This window comes from Serinus canaria, chromosome Z (genome assembly GCF_022539315.1).
Source record: "Serinus canaria isolate serCan28SL12 chromosome Z, serCan2020, whole genome shotgun sequence".
In the NCBI taxonomy this organism is placed as follows: domain Eukaryota; kingdom Metazoa; phylum Chordata; class Aves; order Passeriformes; family Fringillidae; genus Serinus; species Serinus canaria.
This window is the reverse complement of record NC_066343.1, coordinates 53086638-53109016: the sequence shown is the minus strand read 5'-3', so window position 1 is coordinate 53109016 and position 22379 is coordinate 53086638. Positions and strand designations below refer to the sequence as shown.

At 36.8% G+C, this 22379-nt stretch overlaps 1 protein-coding gene across 4 annotated transcripts in view; it reads left to right on the top strand.

Annotated features, from left to right (window-relative positions):
* ARSB (arylsulfatase B) overlaps positions 1-22379 on the top strand; it is a 74577-nt gene that overhangs the window by 38544 nt on the left and 13654 nt on the right. For 3 of the 4 annotated variants that reach the window (XM_030237348.2, XM_030237349.2, XM_050987198.1), the window contains one exon: positions 22060-22188. The exons of the other annotated variant lie outside the window; for it this stretch is intronic. In XM_030237348.2, coding sequence (XP_030093208.1) covers positions 22060-22188 — 129 coding nt within the window. The remainder of the gene's footprint in view (positions 1-22059; positions 22189-22379) is intronic. 4 annotated transcript variants of the gene reach the window in all.

Here is a 22379-nt window from a genome sequence, read left to right as displayed (position 1 = left end):
ACAGAAACATCCTCCCCTGGATGGAGTAAGTTCTTCAACGCGATCAACATGGGCTTCCTGTTTCATAGAGCTCTGAAACATCGCTGAGTAATGAATAAAGAACTCTGTAACATGGAAATGTTGAGGAGCAGCTGTGTGCCTGAGATGCACAGTGAGGCACACTGCCAACAACCCTTTCCAAACCCTCTCTGCAGGGTTCCAAATGAGCTGCTCGCCCTAATACATCTTGATACAGCTCTATAATATGACCTTGCAAATGGAAAGCTTGAGTTTGTGAGGAGCTGAGAAGTTCCAAGCTGTGTGATTGCTTTTGTTCCACAATCATGTGGGTTGGATCCTTAATGCCACAATCACATGAATTGGAGCTGAACTTTGCTAATTCTATAGCTCTTTTTAAGCACCATCTGTTTTATGATTCAACATTACTAGTTTGTTAAGGACTACAAGCTTTTCAGGCAGACATTTTTTTCATACAGACCATTGGAACAGGTCCCTTCCAGAGTTTTTATAGCATTTCTATACTTCATTATATAGACAAGTAAATCCAGGCAGAGAAAAAGAAATGCAATGGAGACAGTGATCTGTTGCCTGCAAGACAAATGCACATTGTGCTGCAATGACTGGATGGAAATGGGTAAGATGGCCTTTTGCAATGCACATCTGGTTCTGTGACTCTTTTCTGAGAAGGAACAACATTGTGCCTATCTAATGCTGACTGGGCAGCACTGCCTGCAGATAAGTTCTTACATACTGATTGAATTAAGGTGTAGCTACTCCAATTTCCCTTCAAAATATGCTTAGTGAGTCATAGGATTCCTGTACAATGTTATACCCTGGTGAAGTACTCTCAGGCCTACTTCAGAGACTGTGTTTTACTTGTGGGAATGCCCTGTGATTGAGTTGTTTGAATAGACAGATTCCTGGAGTAAGCAGAAGGGGGGACAAGCAAAGGAGGTTTTCAGGAACCTGAGCTCTTAGCAAATGTGACCCCAAACTGCTTCCATGATGATGTGCTCTGATGATCATTCACTGTTTGCTACCTGTATCGTGTCCTTAGTTGTGTGCATTGCCTGAAATGTGGGCAAGAAGTGGTGCTGGGGGTCAGAAGCTGTACTAGGTGCAACTCTTATGCTGCATAAGGTGTGGTTTTTAGGAATCACGAACAGAGGAAGTTATATGCATGCCTGTAAATTTACAATGTTTTTATGTGCCTTTCAAAACTGCAGTAATTAAAAACAAAAACTGAACTCTTCACCAACACGTTCTTATGTACCATATAGAGTTTCGCTGTCTCTTCTCAGCAAAGGCCTATTCTTTCAGCAAATTACTTTGTGCCTCCTAGTGAAATTATGCTTTGTCATATAAGGATTAAAATTTCTATTTAGCAGTCTGAATTATTAGGAGTAATTGGATATGTATGTAAGTCAGCTGACTTTTACTTACTGTCTGTTTTTCATTTATTGAATCTGAATAATAAGTTTAGAGTTAATATCTAGAAAAATTATGCTAGTGTCTCTATTATGGATAGATAAGTGAGACACAAAACTTGGAATATACAAGCACTTTCAGATTTTCAGCATGTTCTCTTTATGTTTTGTTGGTTTCCTTTTTTTTTTTTTTTCTTTTTTTAAAGCATCTTAAATTGTCCATGCACTCTTCTTTTCACCAAGATGATTAATGATTAACTGTGCCACTCTGGAGTCTTGCTCTTTCCTTGACTGTTTATGGTTTCCGTGTCCTAACTGTTTTGACATTGGAGTACTCTTTTGCCCATGGTGCTAAAACACTCTTGCAGGTTTTGCTGTGTTCTTTCTAAACTCCTGTGTAACCTTTTACCCTCTTTATGCATATTTTGCTCTTGTCCTAGCCTGCTTTGAAAAATCACATCACCTGAATCATCCGATGTCAGATGAAGTATTCCTATTATTCTAATACTTTCTTTTTTATAGAAATTTGAATTAGGAAATGAAATAACTACTGGAAGATTAGCCGAGCCTTTGGGTTTGCAGAGTACTGTAAAACAGCAAATAGGCAATTAAATATCAAGATTCTGTTAAATGTAACTAAAAAAGGAGTTTTCAGATTGCTGTGGTTAATCAGGCGAGAAGACAATACTGTTGTAGTTGGACACACGTAGAGCATGAAGTTACTATTTTACCTGCACTCAGGGCAGGTTCAGTGTTCCTGAACTCTTGAGTGGTTTTGTCTGTAATGTATACATTCTTTCACCATAATGTAGTTTTATTTAATAGATGCATTTATCTTCATCTTGATCAGAAAACACTGATTTTATTTATATTTTATATATATGTATATAAGCATGAATGATGGGATGCCTTATGTAATTAATAGGGTTTTTTAACTGAAGCAGGAAAATTGAGGTTTGTTCTGTTCAGATTTTTTACACCAAAATAAGCACTCCTTCAGGGAAGAATTTATGCAAAAGACGTTAATTAGTTTAGTGACAAGTCAACTGTTACAGGCAAGTATTCAACATAAAGTTAAGTTAAAGTAGTGAGACATGGTGTCTTGATGGCAGAGCTAGCAGCATCTCTGCGGCTGTGGTCTGCTAGCACTGACATTGGGCTGTGTGTTTATTTACCTTTTGTGGCGTAACAGTGTATAACTTTTTAGTTTCTCAGACTGAGCGCTGGTTTCTGATCTCTGAACATCAGCCCGGATTACTCCAGCTGATCTGGTGAATCTGCTGATCAGCATCTGCTTACCTTTTCTCAGGACCTGATGTCCAGTGGCAAACACTGTAGCCCTGCAGTAGTCTTGTATCAAGTACTGCACATCTCCTTTTGTTAACAGTAAAGAGCACAAGAGGAAAAACACTGTAAAATGGTTTGCCTGCAGTTCCATTTTACAAAAAAATACTTAGGTCGTATTTCACTGACTCCTTCAAGTAGATCATCTTTCTCAGAAGGCAGGCTTTCTTCATTCAAATATAAACCTTTCCTGTGGTCTGACACTCACGGGCAGTGTTTTAAACTTCATTTTTTTCCATCTCTAGTGCTAAAAAAGGCATTCCTCTCCCTGGCCACAGACTTATCTTATAACCTCCCTCTGACTTGTGGCAGCCCAGTGGAGTGGTTAGAGTTAAAAGCAAGCGTTTCTCTTAACAAAATGATCTGGTTTGTAGTGCAGACCTGCAACTATTGTAAGAGCATACAGTGGAATGAAAACCTAGGGTGGGATCTCCAAAACTAGGATGAGGAGAGGGGTGGGTTGTGGTCTTTGGGGGTTGCAGAGCTAGTCTGGTGGTGAGCTGTTGCCAAAATGGCCAGCTTGTCCTCTACCTTTCTTCTATCCTTCCTCCTTCACTTGTGTTAGATGTAGAAATCACAAGGTAACAAGATTATTTTTCTGCTAGGTCAGTTTTCAGATTGTTTTGGGTAGCCAGTCAAAAGAAGAGGAAAGGTTTCTACCACATCAGTGAGCTGAATCAACCTGCCCTGTAGCTGTGTGATGGAGAGCAGGGGATCAGTGTGTGGTTGGTAGCAGATGGAGGGTCTGGCCTCAGGACTCACTAGCTAGACTCACTAGCTAGATCAGTTCTGACCACGTTGGGAAACTCAGGCAGAGGCAGTAGTTTCATGGAGTTAAGCTAGTAGGCTGCTGCTGCTGACACAGAGGATATTCTGCCTCCCACAGTGCCTCCCCACTGCTCCCCTTTCTCATGGGTCACCAAAACTACTCACAGAGCTGGGCTATGAACCAGGTCAGGATACTGGCTCAGATTTTAATAATCGTTTTTTCCCCTGCTCTGGATTTGTGCTGGATAGCCAAATGCTCATTTTGGCACAAAGACTGGGACTAGAAGGAGTTTAGAGGGACAGGTGAGACTGATTCCTTTGGCTCTGAAATTAAACCCTGAGGTTTCTGTTTCATGATACATGATTAAGTGATCCAACAGGTTTCTGCTGGGGATGAGCTTTGCCTTCTCCCCTCCCCTTTCCCAGCCACATGCTCTTGTTGGCACTTCTTAGATACCTCTGTGAACTGACCCAACTCGCTAGCCTGGTTTTCCTCTGTAATGTGGGTTGAATCTGCACATTGGAGGGGCTGATAGATGCCAGTGGCAACCCAAGGCGGGGGCAAGGAGGGTGTGTGGCTGGAAGAGGGGAGGCAGAAGGGGAGGCAAACCTCCTAGTACTGTCTGGCTGCTTCTGGAACAAGAACCCCACGGGGAAGGAGGGGAAGCCACATCTTCTGGCTGAGCCACTGGTTTTGCTGTCCTAAACCAGTCTGGTGAGCTCTGCAGATGGAGCTGGACCCAATCACCTCAGAGTGATTTCTCCTCTCCCTCCCTGCTAAAAGCCATTGCTTTCGTCGTTCTGATTGTTTCTTCATCACACTGTTGGTTGTTTTCAGAAGTGGTGAACGTACATCTCAATTGCTTGGTCTCAATGTAGCCTTGTAGTTTATTAGACAGTTTACAGTTATATAAATTTGCTATGAAAAATCTACTATCTTTCAGATTTGGGTCTGGAATATCCACATTTTCTGTTACCTTTAATGATTCAGTAGTAAAATAAGAAAATTAAAAACAGAAAGCTGAAATTATATTGAGAGTATAATTTTCTCTGTAATGTATAGGTTAAGAAAGCACAAATAAAATGTATAAAGTAACTTTAAAATTGCATAAGTAAAAAAACGGATTTACATACATTTGAAGAGAAAGAAACAAAATTGTTTTGTCCCATTTTTTTGAGTTTTTCCTTAAAAATAAAAAGATAGCCAAGTTGTGTATGGTTTGGCAGCTGTGCGGATGACATCAGCTCCTCCATTGTGAAACATCTCCTGTCTTTTAAAGAGCCTTATGGCATTTCATCAAGTTTTGGTGATTCAGCTAAATTAAAACCCAACTGGCTTTCAGTCTCAATTCCCCTAACTGCTAACTTTTTTCTGACCACAGTCATTGCTAGATGGCCTGTCTTGAAGCAGCATTGAAACTTTATATTCCACAGAAGGCAATTTTATTTTGAGAATCAAAACTAAATGACATGCTGAAAGGAAATGTACCCCTTAATTCAGAGTTGTTAATCAGAATCTGTCAGTACACACTGTATTAGCTTTAATCTGACTTGCTAAATTTATTCATAAATTTGGTGACTTTCACAAAATCTTGTAGACTACATGTGTAGCATCACTTTCTCTTCAAAAAGAACTTGAATTTATTTAAATTAGAAAGATGTATTCAAAATAAATATGTTTTGGGTTGCACTGGATTAGGCTGAAAAAAACTTTTACATTCATTTAAAATTCCAGACTTAACCATAAACTAAAACTTCAAAGGCATAATAACAGTGTGGATTACTAATTGTAGTCAATTTATTTAGAAGATATATCTATTCAGAGGGAGACATCCAAGACAGAGAACTTGTAAAAACATTTTGTGATTTTCCTCCAAGCCTTTATTTGCCTAGAGCAAAATTAATCAGTTTTTACATTGCTCTCCTTGACATTTGAAAGAAGGCATTACCTCATATGTTGCGCTATTAACTGCCAAAATAAATGATTGCTTATAAAGGGCTAGATCTGCTATATACAGAATGAACATATAATATATTACAACAGAGAAATCTTTTCTCTTCTGGGACTGATGTGTCATTTGTGGACATTAAAATGGCATTATAATGCCTGTAGCATTATATATTATATCCATACATATACCAAAATGATTCATCTTAATTAAAGAGTACACGCTCCTGGGTCCTCTATGTCTCATTTATTATTTATTTGCCTAGGTAAAAGATGATTCCTGAGAGTTTGTAGGACAGAAGTTACTTCTTTTCCAGTTCTATTACTGATGATCTAGCTTGTTCAGAATTATTTAACAAAAGGGGAAAAAAAGAAAAAGAAAGTGGGAAAAAATTGTCATAATGGAGTTAATCAGTGGCAGCAGAAGATGCATGAATGAGTGTGCTGGATGGGTGTTGAATGGGATAAATACACTCCATGTCTGTGACAGGCTTAAGACCCAGAATCTACTTTTGAGTCAAAATTCTACAGAAAATTGACCTGCAAAGTTAGTTGGCTCAGCTTACATAGTGACAGCTGGGAGAATGGTCAAGAATGGACAAATCATATACGTGTTCTTTGCTTGTCCAAATTACCATTTTTCTGCAAAATTATACATGTGCATGCTGACCATCTGGACTCTGTCATCTTCCCATTTCAAGAAAATCATAAATTGCAATGACCCCCCCTGGAAGTTTGTAAGGCAGGAGTTGCCAGCATAGGACCCTGGATCCCTCAGCCGCTTCATGCAGTGCGTGTTATACTGACCTGACAATTCTGGGCAGAGCTCAGCTCCTCTCCTTGATGGGGGCTGCTGTTCCAGCTACCTCTGCTGCCATTCACATCAGAGATAAGTGGTGTTTTTCTTTTAACTCTCAGCTATGTGAGTTTCTGGGGTGTAGCTCTTGCTGTCAGGAAGTTTGGGCTGTGGTTCTGCATTGCCTTGGCTCTTAGCCCATCTGCATCTCAGCATGAACCATCCATCCCTGCAGTATTTAATACTAGAGGATTGCATGTTTGGTGAGCCTCACAAATACTAATCCCCATGTTTCCTCTAGGATGTAGATAATCTCTTTTTAGAATTTAGAAATGTTAGGTTACTTGATTAGGTGTGTAATGCAAGCATCAGGACAGAAATTCCTCTATACTGCTTCTTTATGCTTCATTCTTTTCTGTAATTATTTGAACATAATGCTAGCATTTTATGTTTTTATGCAAGCTTTGACATAAATGGTAGATTATATTTTTCAAATTAAATATCTCTGAGACAAAAACCTAAAAAATTTTAACAGAGCACAGGTTGTTAGATTTGCTGTTCAGCTCTCTTTACCTTCAACACAGAATCCTTACAGTGATGGAGATGGGGTTTGGGTGTTTCACATATAAGGCCATCACAACAGGATATATTTTCAGTAATTTGTAAGTTCTGTACAATCAGTAAAAATTTGTTCCCTAGAAAAAGCAAGATTTTGATTTTTGTTTCCCTTATTTTCCCATTGGAAATGAAAGTTTAACATTTCATTTTTCTGTATCTCTTTTTGTGATGTTTGGCATTGTAGGCTGTAATATTAAGTTTGTTCTTATTTAGAATAACTTTAATTTTTTTTAATTCTGTGGTTGTCTAAGAATGTAGTAACTGAATAAGTGATTCACCTAGCTGATGTGCACTGGGATTTTTTGCTGCCCTTGATGATTCTGGATTTAACTCAATTGTTTATGTGGTGTGCTATTTTTGTAAAGAAATAATATGTTCTAAAAGAGAAGGTGAATGCTTCGAATGTCTACTCTTGAAATTAAGTAAATATGTATTTTGAAAGGGAAGAGACTGAATATGGTATTCTAGTATAAATCTTTCCTTTGCAATCAAATGTTGCTGTGATAAAACTGACATTAGAAGTAATAATACTAGATTTAGATCTTCATAGCATTTAACTAAGTGAATTAAGATAGGTGAGCTTCACTGTTTAAATTTGTGTGCAGCACAGATCTACACCTTGTCAACCTGATGTCCAGATGTTACAGTGTCTCAGGGTTCATTCTCTTCTTAAGATCAGTATTCTGTTTGTTCTCCCAAGGTTAAGGTCAAGGCTATTCCTCAAATGTTTTTATTTTATAAAAATAAGAGAAAGACTCAGAGTTTTGTAGAAAACTCATTATTTCCATAAAGCAGCGAAAGGTCACAAAATGTCTTTCCTCGGTGAAGTGGCTAAGCCCTTCATTTCTTTGTTAATTCATTGTCACAGTGTAGGTTGGAAGAGCCCTTGACATTTCCAGAGTTTCCTTGTTGAGCTGAAATAATTGCTCTACACATCATGGTTCAAAAAAAGGGGAATCAGTACAAAGTACATAAATGCAAAGGTCTTGTAAGCTCACAGAGCCATCTGCACTTCAAAGTGGCTGTACCAAGATTTTTGTTCTTCCTTCTGGCAAATTTTCATGAACTTTCACATTAATTAAGGCATCAGAGCTACAAATACTTGTGTAGCTTCAGAAATGCACCTTATAAATGGGATAAGCCAATATAAAAGTTCTATTTCTATAACTGAAATAGAAAAATCCCTTTCTATGAGCTATCTTTCAGACAAAACTGTAGAATAAGTATTTTATTCACTACTAATGTGAAGGAAAAATTGTCGGCTTTAGAAGAATGAGCAGAAAAGCAAAAATGAATTGACTTTATCTGGGTGAAGACATAAAAATGTAGATGGAAGAATGTGCCTTGTGTGACTTCAAGCCTTTTCAAAATATGTGCAAGATGTTCCTTCTGGTGAGGAGAATTTTCTGTAGTGTAGACAATCACCTAAACCAGCAATCCACTGATTTGCAGCAGATCTAGAAATAGCTGTGAAGAACTTGTTCTGCTCTCACATTGATAGTGTTTGTTTTTTATAGTGAAGAGGGAAAATGTTACTTAATTTAACAGTGCTATTCAAAGCTACCTTGTAATTTTGAGCTTTGATTTCCATGAGATTTTTTTGTCTTTGTGCTTGATAAGAAGGCAAAAGTCTAAGGATCACTAATGAATATAAGGATTAAAGGTTTGTTAATGGACAACAAGCAGTGTCTAAACAAAAACAGTCTGTTCCCAAACAGGATACTCTTAGTATATACTTTCTTTAAAACACTAAATGACCTGCTGTGGCTTTGATATTTAACTTTTCCACTATGAAGAGTCTAAATTTATGAAGAGGCTAAATTATGTGTATTTTTTGAAAATACAGTGAGTTCTAAATTCATTAAGTTCTAAATTTTGGCTTTGAATGTTAAGATAAATATCCATAATATTCTTTTTCTGCCTGTTTCTCCATCTCTTCCAAAAATTTTACTCGTGTAAGTAAGAGTTAATTCAGAGACAATACAATGAAGTTGGTTCAAATCATATATCCTATGAAAGAATATATCCTAAGAAAGAAAAGTCTATACATTTGTAATATTACCCATTATAATCACAAAATTAAAAACAATTACTGCATTTTTGTGAAAAGTTACTCTAATTTCATTTTTGAGTTCATTGACTGAGATTTGCTGAAGTTCAGCAGTTATCAATAAAGGCCTTATGATAATTTGCAGAGTATCAAAGGGATCATAATGAGACTGGCATTTTTCACCAGAGCTGATTATACTTCAGTTGACTGAGCTGTCTGCTGGAGGGGAGCCAAATTCACAAGCTGAATCAGTTGCTGGAGGAATATGAATTGTGTTCATGCTAAGATAACAGTAGGCTCTTTGCCAAAGCAATAGGGAGAAATTCTTAAAACTCCTTCTGGAGTTTGCTTTGTCTCTTGCATTTCTTGATGAAAAGTAACTGACAGGCCTCTCCACAGAATCAAGTCTAGCAAAAGGTAATTCTTGTCATGAAGTTTCCCTTGTATAAAATGCTCAAACTAAACTTGCAGTATAGCACCAACAAATTTATAGTTCATCCATGAGAAACACAGTGCAAAGTTTTCTGTTATGGTCAAGGGAGAACTTTGCTTGGGGAATTCTTTTCTACTTGTATTGAAGACTTTTTCTGCTTCTGTAGCCATAGGCGAGAGAAAGTTATAAATGGAGAGTTATAAATTTTTGGAGAACAGCCGTGTGTTTTCATGCTGTTATCAAACAAATGTGGCATTTCAAAAAGCCTTGTGTTTATAAATAAAATATATATGAAGTCCAGGTTTATCTTCCAACTGTAAAAAATATTAACTGTAACCTTTATCCTTTAGCTTTTTTACTTCTCAATAAAATTTTATTTGAAAATATAATCTTATCTTGCAGGTGAGAAGTTGACCCATCTGAGTGGTTTAGGATTTTAGGGAAATGAGTAATAAATTATATTACTACATTAGAGACAGTCCAGATTTTCAGGGTACGTAAGAGACTTGATTTAATATTCATAAGTGGAAATGAAAAATGTAGTACTTGCACTTCTCTCTATATTGTAACCACTGTGATCTAGGGTATATAATAAATAATATCACGTTCACTATATTATTTCCTGAAATTTAGAAGGGAAAAAAATATCTAGTGTTCATGTACAGCATGTTTGTGCTTGATCGAAAACATAAAGCAAAGAAATTAAAACAGAATGAAAATCCATTGGCATTTCTGACACAGTCTGTAGATCCAGACTACTTCTATTCCGGGTGCAGATAAACAATATAGATGGTACCATTTTTTAATTGCTGAAGTGGCCTTCACTAGAAATGGTGTATCCTGAAAGGTGTTTCCCTGTTCTTTGTTCCCTCATTAAACTTTCCTGGAACCTTTTCTGTTTTCCTGTGATCCAGATACTTAAAAACTAGGAAATACCAATGGAAATCTGGATTTCTTTTTTTTTTTAATTTTTTTTAATTTTTTTGTGTACCGTTCTGGTTTTTATGGTGTAATGTAGAGACCTGGGATTTAATATATTTTTAGACTGTCTGCAAGTCAAACTGTAGGCCAGATCACTTGCAAATGAAAACCACACTGTGCCTACAGAATATTTTGCTTCTTGAATGCTTCAAGAACATGTATATCATTGAAGTAAGATTTACAGGATAGTAGAATGTTGAGAATGTATTACAAATGGTGTACCCACTAACTTTCCTTACTTTCTTATATAAATTGAAAGTTTTATATACAAATTTGGTATTAATAGAAATCAAAATAACACAAACCCATCTGGACATGCCATCACTTATTTTCTGTGTTGTCATTGATACTATTTGTATTTATTAAATGATGTGAAATGTAAGTACAGACTTCCACAGAACTGGAGAAAAATCTCTCCTGAAAGATGGGAGGTCACTGTTCAAAACTGTTTGTAACAAAGAAAATAACTCAGTTGGTTAGTGCTTTTGGTGTGGCCTGGGAATTTCCTCAGGGAGGAAACTATTGGACAGTTGAAAAAATGTGGTTGGAGGAAAGTTCAGAAGATGTGGTTGTGGAAAGCAGTGCTAACCACAAAGAAGAGTTACTGGGTGGCTTCCTGAGTTTTACTGCAGTGAAGTTATAGTTCATTTCTTGATTTTTTGTTCCTGTGTGTGGCTCCATGTTCATATAAAGGACCAAGTGTTTGGTTACCTGTTACCTGAAGTCTGCCTTCATTCTGCTGTTTCAGTGCTGCAGGGAATTATGTTTAAGTAAACACTGTTTTGATTTTCTAGAACTTCAGAGTATGGGTTTTGGAGCAGGGAAAATTACTCTGGAATTCATTTTCATCTGCTCATCCATAAGGATCAGTTTTTTGGGTAATTTATGCCATTGTGTGTTCTTATTTTCTTAAACTCTTTCTTTTAAGAATTGGTAAATCATGTATTGGCACTTTTGTTTTGATTTCAGAATCACTTTTATTTGAGGAGTTGATTAAAGCTTATGCGTTGTTGCCAGAAGTGATTGTTGTAAATGCAAATTTGCAACAACAAAAATTTACAGCAAAAAGCCTTTCATATGACTGTTTTGTGGAAAACACTTTGTGTCTACTGAACTGTATGGATAAAGGGGAATTTAGCTTCATTTATTTGATTAAGAGGAGTTGGTAGGGTGTAAATTCCTTGTTTGTTACTGCTGATGCTTAACCAGTCTGAACCAGAGCCCAGTGGAATTAATGGAAAGGTTCCCATTTGTTTCAGGGTAGATTTTTTGAAGCTCTAACTGACTTCCCACTGTTCCACAGTAGAGCATTAGAAAAGCACGGGAAGCCTGCCAATCACACAGGATTTGAGTGTATGCATGTGGTGAGATTTCTAGGAGGCTGATGACTGCTGTCATGAGGGTAATTTTTATTGGAATTTGATAATATTTAAGAAAGTTCTTCATTTTTTTTTTTAACTACAGTTCTGCTGTTGTAGCACACAAATGGGGCAAGATGATTATAAGGATTTTGCATTGTCTATTGTTAGGAAAGTAATCGTGTGTGATATTTTTAACTGCTTGGGTTTTCTTTTTTCTCTATACTGGGCAACATGTAAATAAAAATTTTAAATCTTGATAGTAGCATCAGATAACTTAGCTAAGAACAGAAGCTTTTATTTTAATGGAAGCAGTAGGAGAATTATTCAATTACCATTTTTCTGGCAATACATACAAGATGGTGGATACAATAGGAATTACTGGATTATTAAATAGTGTGTTGATTTTAAAGATGACAATGAAAATACTAGAAAATAGTCTCTTTCTGTTTGGGTTTCATATATGAGTGGATTTTGGTTTGCCAGTCCCAGACTTCTGTCTGGGGATCTCCTCTGTGGTTTCATAGCCTACTAATCAGATCACAAGAGGCATGGAGGCTTATACATTACCTTACTGTGGAAATAATACTCGTTAGTGCTTGTTGGTTTTAAGTCCTAGTGGAAGTAGTCTGCGTGGTTTGGTTCAACTATTAGGCAGAATTCTACTCTGCAACATATGTGGAGTTGTTCACTTTCTCTAATAAAAACATTTTTACAAAATAAGGAAACTTTTTTTAATGTTTTAGAGTGTAATCTCAGCAGAATTTGAACATCTAATTTCTTGCCTTGAGACTAACCATTGCCAGGTGAAAGCCTTACCTTTTGAAAGCCTGTCTGTTAAGAGTGAGAGTCTTCAATGACTCAATAGCCAGTATGCACAAGATTGAATTATTTTAAATTATTTACAATATCTTTTTTTTAACAGAAGTGCCGCTTCATTCCCTAAAGCTGCCTCGCAGCAAGCACTGGTTTCTGTAGTTCAGTAGTTTCTTGTTGTCTGCTGTGTGGTGCAGTCTTGTAATGGCTGTGTCCCTTGCTCTGGGACCGTGTCTGGCTGAAACCCACGATGGGAGCTTCTTGTCACACCTGTAGCACTGTGTGTGTTCCTTCAGCTTCTGCTAGCAAAGTCTGAAAACATGAGTGCTTGCAGTGATCCCCCCAAGAGTCTCTGAATACAATCAGAACTTGGTTGCAATGCTGTCTGAGTGACAATAGTGCTTACTGATAAAATGCCATCTCTTTTGTCACCTTTATAACCTGGGTAAAGGATATCAAGGGACTGGCAGCTCAGAGAGTTGTCCTAGCTGTTCTGATAGCTGAAATGTGATTAAAAGATTTTAAGAAGTGATAGAATAACATGGAGATTATCTGTGAAACATCTCCAGTGTGGTTCAAAAAATAAAACACCAATCCATTTTGTTCAGAAAACGTAGTGTCGTGCCATTGGAACATGGCTATTTCTAGCCTAAGCAGACAATGAACTTCCTAAGTGAAGAATTTATGTGTCACTCAGAGTTTCAGCATATTTGAGTTTTCCTCTCTGTGGCTACACAGTGTGCAGTAGTGCCGCTCTGCATTGTAGGTGATATCTAAATAGGCCAGGTAGAGGCTGAAGTTATCCTGAAAAAACCCAAAAAACTACCTAGGTCATGGGATTTCACTCAGGATACTTCATGAGGTAACTTACTACTTACTGTGTAGTAAGTTTAAAGTGCTCAAAGTATTTGGCCTGCATATTTAAATTATATATCCCCTGTCATTTAAAAGTTTTGATTATATGATTGTATTTGGACGATGTTACACAGGATGGGAGCGAGCAGAAACAACCTGGTCCTTGGAGTTCCATAGAAAATGCAAATTTTATTAAGTAGTATGTACACCTAGCAGAGGTGTTTTATTTACAAGGGATTGCATACCACCTAACCTTGCGACTGGTTTCTGAACTTTCTCAGTCTTGGTTTTGAGATGGGAAGACGAAAGCTACAGTTTTCCAGTTGCAGGGGGCTTTTTGCTTTGATAACAAGTCCTTTTCTAATAATTCCTTTTGCTCAGTTCACTTTTTGTACAACGCTGACATAATTCTAAAAAAGTGTCAGCTCAATCTGTTGTGCTTCCAGGGTTTCACTCTTGGTTATGAGAGTCACAAAGGCCTTCATTTTATATGTTTATAGGAATTTCAGGTTATTTTTTCACATGTGCATAATTTTTCTTGCATTAATATAGTCAGTGATACATTAAATATCACTGACTATATTAATACCTACTGCCCAGCCTCATACAGGCCTTCTGTCATCCTTCGCAGCCAGCTTCAGATAACTTATCATCATTCACAGACTCTGTTGTCTCACTGTGCATTCACTTTTCCAGGTCATTTGGAGTATGTTCAATGGTGCAGGTCCCAGCACAAATTCCTTTAGGAAACCAGTGGTAGTCTCTCCAGTGTGAAATTGAAATTGCTTTTGTTTCTTTATTTTTTTAGGTGCTTTTCTATCCACGTGAGAATCTTTCTCTCTTTTCCTGTTGTTGCTTAGTTTCTTGACCTACATGGTCATGTGGTATGAGAAGTAAACTTTTGCTCCATGTGTATCTGTTATCTGTTATTTAAGTACTGGAGTGGAGTAAGCAAAAACGTTCTAAGGGTTGTTGCATAGCCAGGCAAAATTTATACTGAAATACACGTCTTGAGAACTACAGAGAAAAATTTTAGTAATAAGAAAATATCTAGGGAATCTCTTTGTGCAGTATACCCTACAAACTGCAAGGTTTGAAACTATTGAGACGTCCAGTGTAATATGTACATACACTTGTTTGACAGGAAATGATGGTGATATTCCTACTTGAGCTGAACGCTCTTTATGTGCTTTACCTGTAAAGCAGTAACACCTGTTTAGTATTTGTTCAGATGTATTTTTTATTTGGATTGCAAAGAGTGTGAGCCACCTAAAATCTCAATTCACCCTGGGTTTGGTGGCTTTTCTTAATACAGACTTTTCAGTCTTTTCTGTCAAGCAGGTTGCAATTAAGCTTGGAGCTTTTTGTGGTTATATTTTCCTTGTCATACTGCTTCTACATTATTATATCAGAAATAGAAGTTTAACTACAGAGAATGCTGATATTTTTCATTTTTCCTTTGGGAAATATACTGAGAAAGGTAGATAACTTCTGACATCCTTGTTTTGCAGATAAAGAAATAATGGTAATAACGGTAGAAGCTTAATTTGCTTCTGTTTTCCTTAAAGGGCACTGATTATATGCAGCTGCTTATAAAAGAATGTTTTTGTTACTGTGTAAGATATTGGAAAATTGCAGGCATGGCCTCTCTGATATTCACTTAGCTGTTCAGATTACTCTTTGGTCAAGGCTCTGGCTCACAAATAAATAATAAATTAACGTTCCTTTGTCTTTCTCCAAAATTGTTCCTCAGTACTCAACATTGCCTCCCCACATACTTGTGTTGTAGACCACAGTGTACAGAAATACAGCATGCTTCAAGCATTTTGGGCACTTAAAGTTTTGTGGTCAGGACCTTGCTAAGTGGCACGTTAGGGAGAACTGTGTACTCTTTGATCTCATACCAGCCAAGAAAACTTGTTCTCCACGTCAGTCATTTTCATAATCTTAATCATACACTGAAGGGAGTATATTATATTTTTAGATGTACTGTCTATTTATGTTGCCATACTTTTAAGTTTCTACCAATTGCTTGAGCTGGTCTCAGTGGATGAAAGAAGGAAAGCTAGAGGAATGAGAAGAGTAATTGATCTATTTTTATTAGATCTGCAAAATACCATGAATATTGATATAGAACATGTACAGTCCTTCTTTTAAATCACAGCTGAAGATTTACACTTTATTTAGTTTCTCTTCTTCCTGCTGACAGTTAAAAATTAGATATCAATGTTTAAATGAGTGTACTCTTATGAAACTAGTTATATTTATTAAAATGTTTCCAAAAATGTTTCTTTTAGATTAACTTAAAGAGTAAGCCTTTCTTTAAAAAGCAGGTCAGATTGTACCTTTTATTTTCTTTAACTTGCTAATTTGCACAATGTGGATGTGGACTCTCCTTAACCATTTTCCAAATAACATTTACGTGGTACTTGGGCTATTTGCTTTGCAAAGTAAAAAGCAAAGATTGAAGTGAATCATAGGAAATATTTGCAAAGAAGCTTACAGATCTGAATTTTCCAGCCTTCCTACCAAGTGTGGCAGTGGCTTTTTGCTGTTGTCTGTGCTATTTTTGATTTTGGTTGTATTAGGATAACTTTTTTCTATTATTTGCTCTTGATTAAATATTCAGTATTTTAGAGATTATCAGTGAAACTGTTGAAAACATCATAAGACTTATATAGATAAAGTGGATTTATAGTCCACACAGGAAGATGAGAGCTTCTGATAGGCATCTAAAGCTGTAAAATGCAGTATAACTGGATTAACCCTTCTTTTCTTCTCTTACCATGTAGCATTGCAGGCATGAAAGGATCATGAAGTTGTTTTGGTTTGCAGCAGTAGAAGAAGAATTTAAAAGGTTTTGAATTGTACAGAAAATAAATGGATTTTCAGACATTTTTGTGGTTTTTATGGTAGTCAGATAAATTAGTATTTTTTAATTTTAGTTAAGTTTCTGGTAGGTAACTAGGATTGTATGAGCCAAGAAACAGATGATTGATTCTCAACAGTACATTGATCAGAAGGGTAGAAATGTGAAAAAATTTTACTTCCTATTTTCCACCTCCAGAAATCATTGCCCAGTTGAATAGATGAACTAATGAATTAAGCAGAAGGCTGCTGTAAGTGTATGCAAAAATATGTAGGAAGACAGTTTTTTTTTCTAGAAGACCTACACTCCTAACAGAAATGATGTTTTAAATCAGGAGTACACATGGGATACTGAATGAGGTCAGAGAGCTTTTATGAAAGGTGTGGAGGAATAAAACAGGACTAAGCACATTGCAGCATTTTTTATGGTTTTCCCTATGCTTGGGAAGTGAAGTGAAAAAACAGATTGCTGGGCCAAGTAAGAAGTTTTGGTTAATCTTTTCTGTTTTATGTTTAATCTTCTGTTAGTAACCACATCTTGGGACACACTTCAGTATGGCAAAACCTGTCATCTTGTAACATTTCTGTAAATTGTAGGGGCTTTTCTAAAGTTTAAAATGGTATGAATAAAGCAGGAAATAATGTAGATGTCAGATTCTGATTTCAGTGAGAATCCATTATTTCAATTATTGTCCTCTTGATTTATGTTCTGGTGTAAGTGAAAAAACAGCCCTAAGGAAATAACTGACCTGTCTGCACACTGATCTGTGCATTGGAAGTCATGGCTAGTAGGAATTATTATTACCATTACTTTGTTCTACCATTCCTTTAAAGAATAGCACTCTAAGTAAACTAGAGGATGTGCTAGAAATTACTTATGGTGTTCATGGATTTGTGAAATCATAGTTAAACCTGAATCTGAATCATGTATACCTAGGGAGGAGGGCAGCCAATGTAGTGTCAGACTTCAAGGGCAAGGCTTGGGATGAGTGGCTGAGGTCACTTGGTTTGCTCAGCTGGGAGAAGGCTGAGGGGTGACCTCAGGGCAGCCTACAACTTCCTCAAGAGGGAAAGCAGAGGGGCTGGTGCTGATCCCCTCTCTCTGTGGCTGCTGACTGGGCATGAGCAGATGGAATGAAACTGCATCAGGAGAAGCTCACCCTGGGCATTATGGAAAGGCTCTTCACTGGAACAGGCTCCCCAGGGAGTGTCACAGCTCCGTGCCTGTCAGAGCTCATGGAGCATCTGCACAGCTCTCTTGGTCACATGGTTTAGTTTGGGGTAGTCCTGTGAGGAGAAGAGAGTTGGAGTCTATGATCCCCATGAATTCTTTACTACTGGAGATATGCTGTGGTGCTATGATTCTCTACTTAGTTTTTGTTTCTTTCAGTTCAGTCCTGGGATTAATATAATACAGGGATTAATATAATAAAAGTTGTATGAATGTACTTCGATATAGCACTTCCTTTTGTTAATTTTTGATTTGCATCTCCTGAACTGAAAGTAATTTGGTAACCCATCTTGTGTAAGACCACACCAAAAATCAGTCCAGTTTATTGTTCTGAGAGTAGCAGTTGTGTAGCACATGAGGGCAAGCACATAAGTACATCTCTCTTGTGTGGCCCCCACAACCTGCTCTTAATCTTTAGGCTGTGATTTTGGATATAATAATTCTTGAGGGATTTTTCTTCCACTTTGTGAATCCTTTTATTACTCAACGTGTATTAACTTTTGGCACCTACAACATTCCATGTAAAGGAATTCCACACCTGAGTTTGGTTTGTAAATAGGAAATATATGCATAATTTATTTTCAGTACATGATATCATAACTTATTCAATGCCCATATTGGGAAAGACTTGTTGTTCCTTTCTCAGGTTCCCCTGGCCACACAATTTCTTAGACCCCTGTACTTTCTCGTATCAGTTGTCCATTTTTGAGGATAAAGAGTCCTATTTATTTAGTCATTCTTCACATGGAAGTTGTTCCATAGCTTTAGTCTTCCTTGTCTCAGGTCTTTGTATCTTGCATGGCTTTTCTGTGTCTGTTGCCTAACATAGAACGAAAACTGCACAGTACACCATGTGAGGCGCAAGAAGGATCTCAGTGGTGGCATCGTGTCCTGTTTTAGTATTGGGATTGCTTTTCTGGACAGCCTCTGGACCATACTTGTTCATTAAAACTTTGCAAACACTTCCCTAAATAGCAGTAGCTAGTTCAGAGCTTGTGTGTGGAGTGCTGGCTTTTCTCCACCATGTTTATTTCTTTCCCTTTTTTTGCACTTAAATTTGTGCATTAGCAAGACTTAATGCACTGAAAGATTGTTCACTTTTCCGAAAAAGTCCAGGATATTCTCTGGCCAACAGTCAGGATATTACTTATGTACTTATCCAGTAGTAAATTTTCCAACATTCTGACTGAAGAGTATGCTAGGGAAAATACAAATTATCAAAATGGCAATTATTTTTGCAAATGTAGCCCACATTTTGACTGATGCTTTCCGAGCATCTTGTGTAGCTTTTTCAGAGTTAATGACATTGGCCTTTGAAAAAATCAAGTTTCTTGAAGTCACAGATTAGCTATTGAAAATTACATAGGATTTTTTATCCTAATTTGAAATATATATGTGTATAGAAAAAATGTATGATAACCAAAGTAAAAGAACTAAGCTGAAGTTTCTGTAAGGGGCAAAGAGCCAGACTTTTAAAGTATTTACTTCTGTGGGTAGTGAGAGTTGGCCACCTAAACTCCTTTAAAAATCTGATCCTGAAACTATTTTTAAGACTGTCAATACAAAGGATTTCTGGAAACTATACTATAAACTCCAAAATCATCTGCCAAGGGCAATGTCTGCTGTGAGACCCAGCTTTTTCCTACAGAGATATAAAAGCTATTTGAATAATAATTGGTACCTAGAACTTCAACCAAAACTCTAAAATACTAGAAAAATCCATTTTAGCATTAACTATTTGAAAATAAATATCTGAATGAAAGGTCACTGCTTTCCTAACTAATGTAAGTTTTATCATTTCCCAAGAGACTACTTAAAAAAGAAATGAAGCTACTGGTGAGGGTCTAAAATTGAGCTTCAGGAAACAGTGGCCTCTGTCTAACAATAATAAAATTAATGGGAAAGGCTGTGGGACTTTCTTTCAAGGTAATAACAAGGGCTTATTTCATTAGCCACTGATATACTGATCCAATGGTAAAAAAGTAAAATATTTAGCCTCTACGCAAGCAAAAGCATCACATTTTTTAATATATTAATTTATAAGGAGTGTACGCAGACCTATGAAGGCTGGCTTGATTAAAGGACTTAATAAAAGGCATCTTTCCTTTGACTGCTGAATAGTCCACAAGGCTGTTGTTACTGTCAACTATGATGGAAAAAAATAAATAAAAACTCCCCCACAATATAGAACAAATGCAGAAAAAATCCTGCTTAGATGCTATGGGAATGAACATTTTGGTGTGAAAAGGAAACAAGACCAATATGACTTTTTCAGTCTGCAAAATCAGAAAAGGGATCCCTGTAAAAGAAGGGAAGGAGGAAGATGGGTAAATGCAGCAGGAGGAATATCTGAGTTTAAGCTGCAAGTCATAGGATGGGAAGAAAAGAATTCATATGAAGCAAAATTTTTATTTATAATACTTCTGTATCTGGTGCTTATGTAATGTAATAAACTGACAATCCTGGTAAGTATCCTTGTAGAGAGTCTGTATTCCGTGACCAAAATGTCTGATGAAAATTGTCTTGTACTGTCTGGAAAGCAGTGCACTTCCCTGAATAATAGACAGTATATTTCTTTGGCACAAAACAAGGGCTTGCAGTGGGTGAACTAACATGACTGGCAGAGTTCTGTTTATAACAGCTCAGCATGAGGGACTTTATCCATTTTCTTTATGAAATTTTGCTGAAAGACAGTATTTCACCAAGTAACTTCAGCTTCATTCTCTGGTACAAGCATTATTTTTCATTTAGGAGTATAGTTTTGTTACCTGGACCAAATCAGAGTGTTTAAAAACGGTTTTATCTCCTTGAATCTCATTTTGAGTCTCATATATGGCATTCTAAGGATATTTTGCAAAGTATATCTAAAAATGTAATCTTTCATACAATTTATTCAAAGTGTTTTAAATAGTTTATCTTGTGTAATGTTGTAGTTCCACTTGTGTGTAGCTCAGCAAGCGGAAGCATATTCTTCATGCTAAACTTTAAAATCAGAAATGCATGTTCCCATAATTTTATCTTTAGACCAAGCAATTAATCTTTAAACTGTTTCATATTTTTTATGGACATCACATGGCTGTGTGAGGATTTGTCTTCCAGAAGAGATTCTGCTGGGGTTACTTATGAGGCTTTTGTTGTTTTCATAGGTGTTTGAGGTTTATTTTCTTTTTTAGATCAGCTTCAGTGCTTCTTGATGTAAGATGAGCTGAGTCCTCCCCTGTCTGTGTATGCATAGTCCAAAAAGTAGGGCCTTTAATATCCTTATTCCTCATCCTATATCCTTACAATCTGGGAACATTATACAAGTCTGATGTAGACGGGGAACTTGGGTATGCACAAATCTGTTTATTAAAGAAAATAAAGTGTAAAGTCTAGTATGAAAATAGAAACTCTGCAAGTCCTTCATAAAAAATGGAGAAATTGTATCTAGCATTTCCTTTCCCAAACTTCTGTTCTTCTTTCCATTAGATGTGTATTTGCCCCACTGTTTTCTGCAGAATTTACTCTTTTTAGAAATACTTAGTTCCTATTGGCTCTTACATGATCATTGTACATCTCATGGATTCTCATCTGAAAATCTGTCAGCTGTGTCCTTCAGATTCCCTAAACTGATTGAAAACCATCTCTTTTGAAAAGAAGCTACAAAACCAGCATTGATTTCTCTCCATGTCATAATGTGTCTTCTAGTCTGATTAAAGTTGCCTTCTGTTAGTCATTGGTAAAGTGTTATCAGCTGACACAGTTAATATAAAACTTCTAGGTGTTATGTCTTGAATGCCTATTTTATTTATGAAGGCTGACACGGAAGTTGGTTTGGTTGCTCGTGGGCTGTCCGTCTGATTTGCTTCCTCCCTGTTGGTTTCAATAGCAAAGGGGTCTCCTAACCATCCCTGGTCAATGCATTTTAATTATTTTTCCTGAGCTCCCTCCTATAAGGAGCTTCAGGTTTCCTTTTGAGAGGAAATGTGTGCATTGTTGACATTTCAGTTTTTAATAGTAGATAGGGCCACATCGTACACAGCTCCTCCAAAGACAGTATGAAGATGTGCCAAAGAAGAAGCTTGCTGACCAAATGTGGATTTTTGTGAACATAGCCAGCTCAGTCCAAAGGGACAGCTCTCTGTTGTGGTCAGAATCTGGGACTTGCTCCCTGAAGTGACCTAAGAGAATTAACATTGACTTCAGGAGAGCTTTCAATCCTATATTCCTACCTGGAAAAGGATACAGGCACTTGAATGACCAAGTTTAGTAATTCCAATTATGAGTGTTCTTAATACAGGTCTATGAGATACACATAGAATATCTGTATACAAAATGAATCCAGTTATCTGGACTCAGCTGTGACATTTTACTTACCATTCCACTGGTAAGTTTTTAAAATGCAGTTCAAGTTCAGAGTTAAATACATCCATTGAATCATAGCCCAGATCTTTGCATATATATACACCAAATTCTTTATCCAGTAGGGAAGAATAAATGGGTGATACCGCTTTGTTTTCCATCTGAGTTCTAAAAATTACCTCATGAATATGCAATGTACCTAACTTAGTTTATTGTTTGATTAAGGTCTTGGCATTGATAAGAGGACATCTTTACTACAGAGCAATTCTTCTCGGTGGGATGATACACTTTTCAATATATCCATACATGCAGCAATAAGACATGGAAAATGGAAGTTACTAACTGGATATCCAGGTAACAAAATAACTCCTTTTTGTACAGTGTATCCTATCTCCCTCCCACCACAAATATGGTTTACTTTTGTTTCATGTGTTTTAATTTTTTTAGTAATTTTTTTTTAGCAATTCAGCTAATTTCTTAGGTTTTTGACCGCATGCAAAGATCTAGAATGAGCACTTCTAAAATCCAAACTATGTATTTTTTTC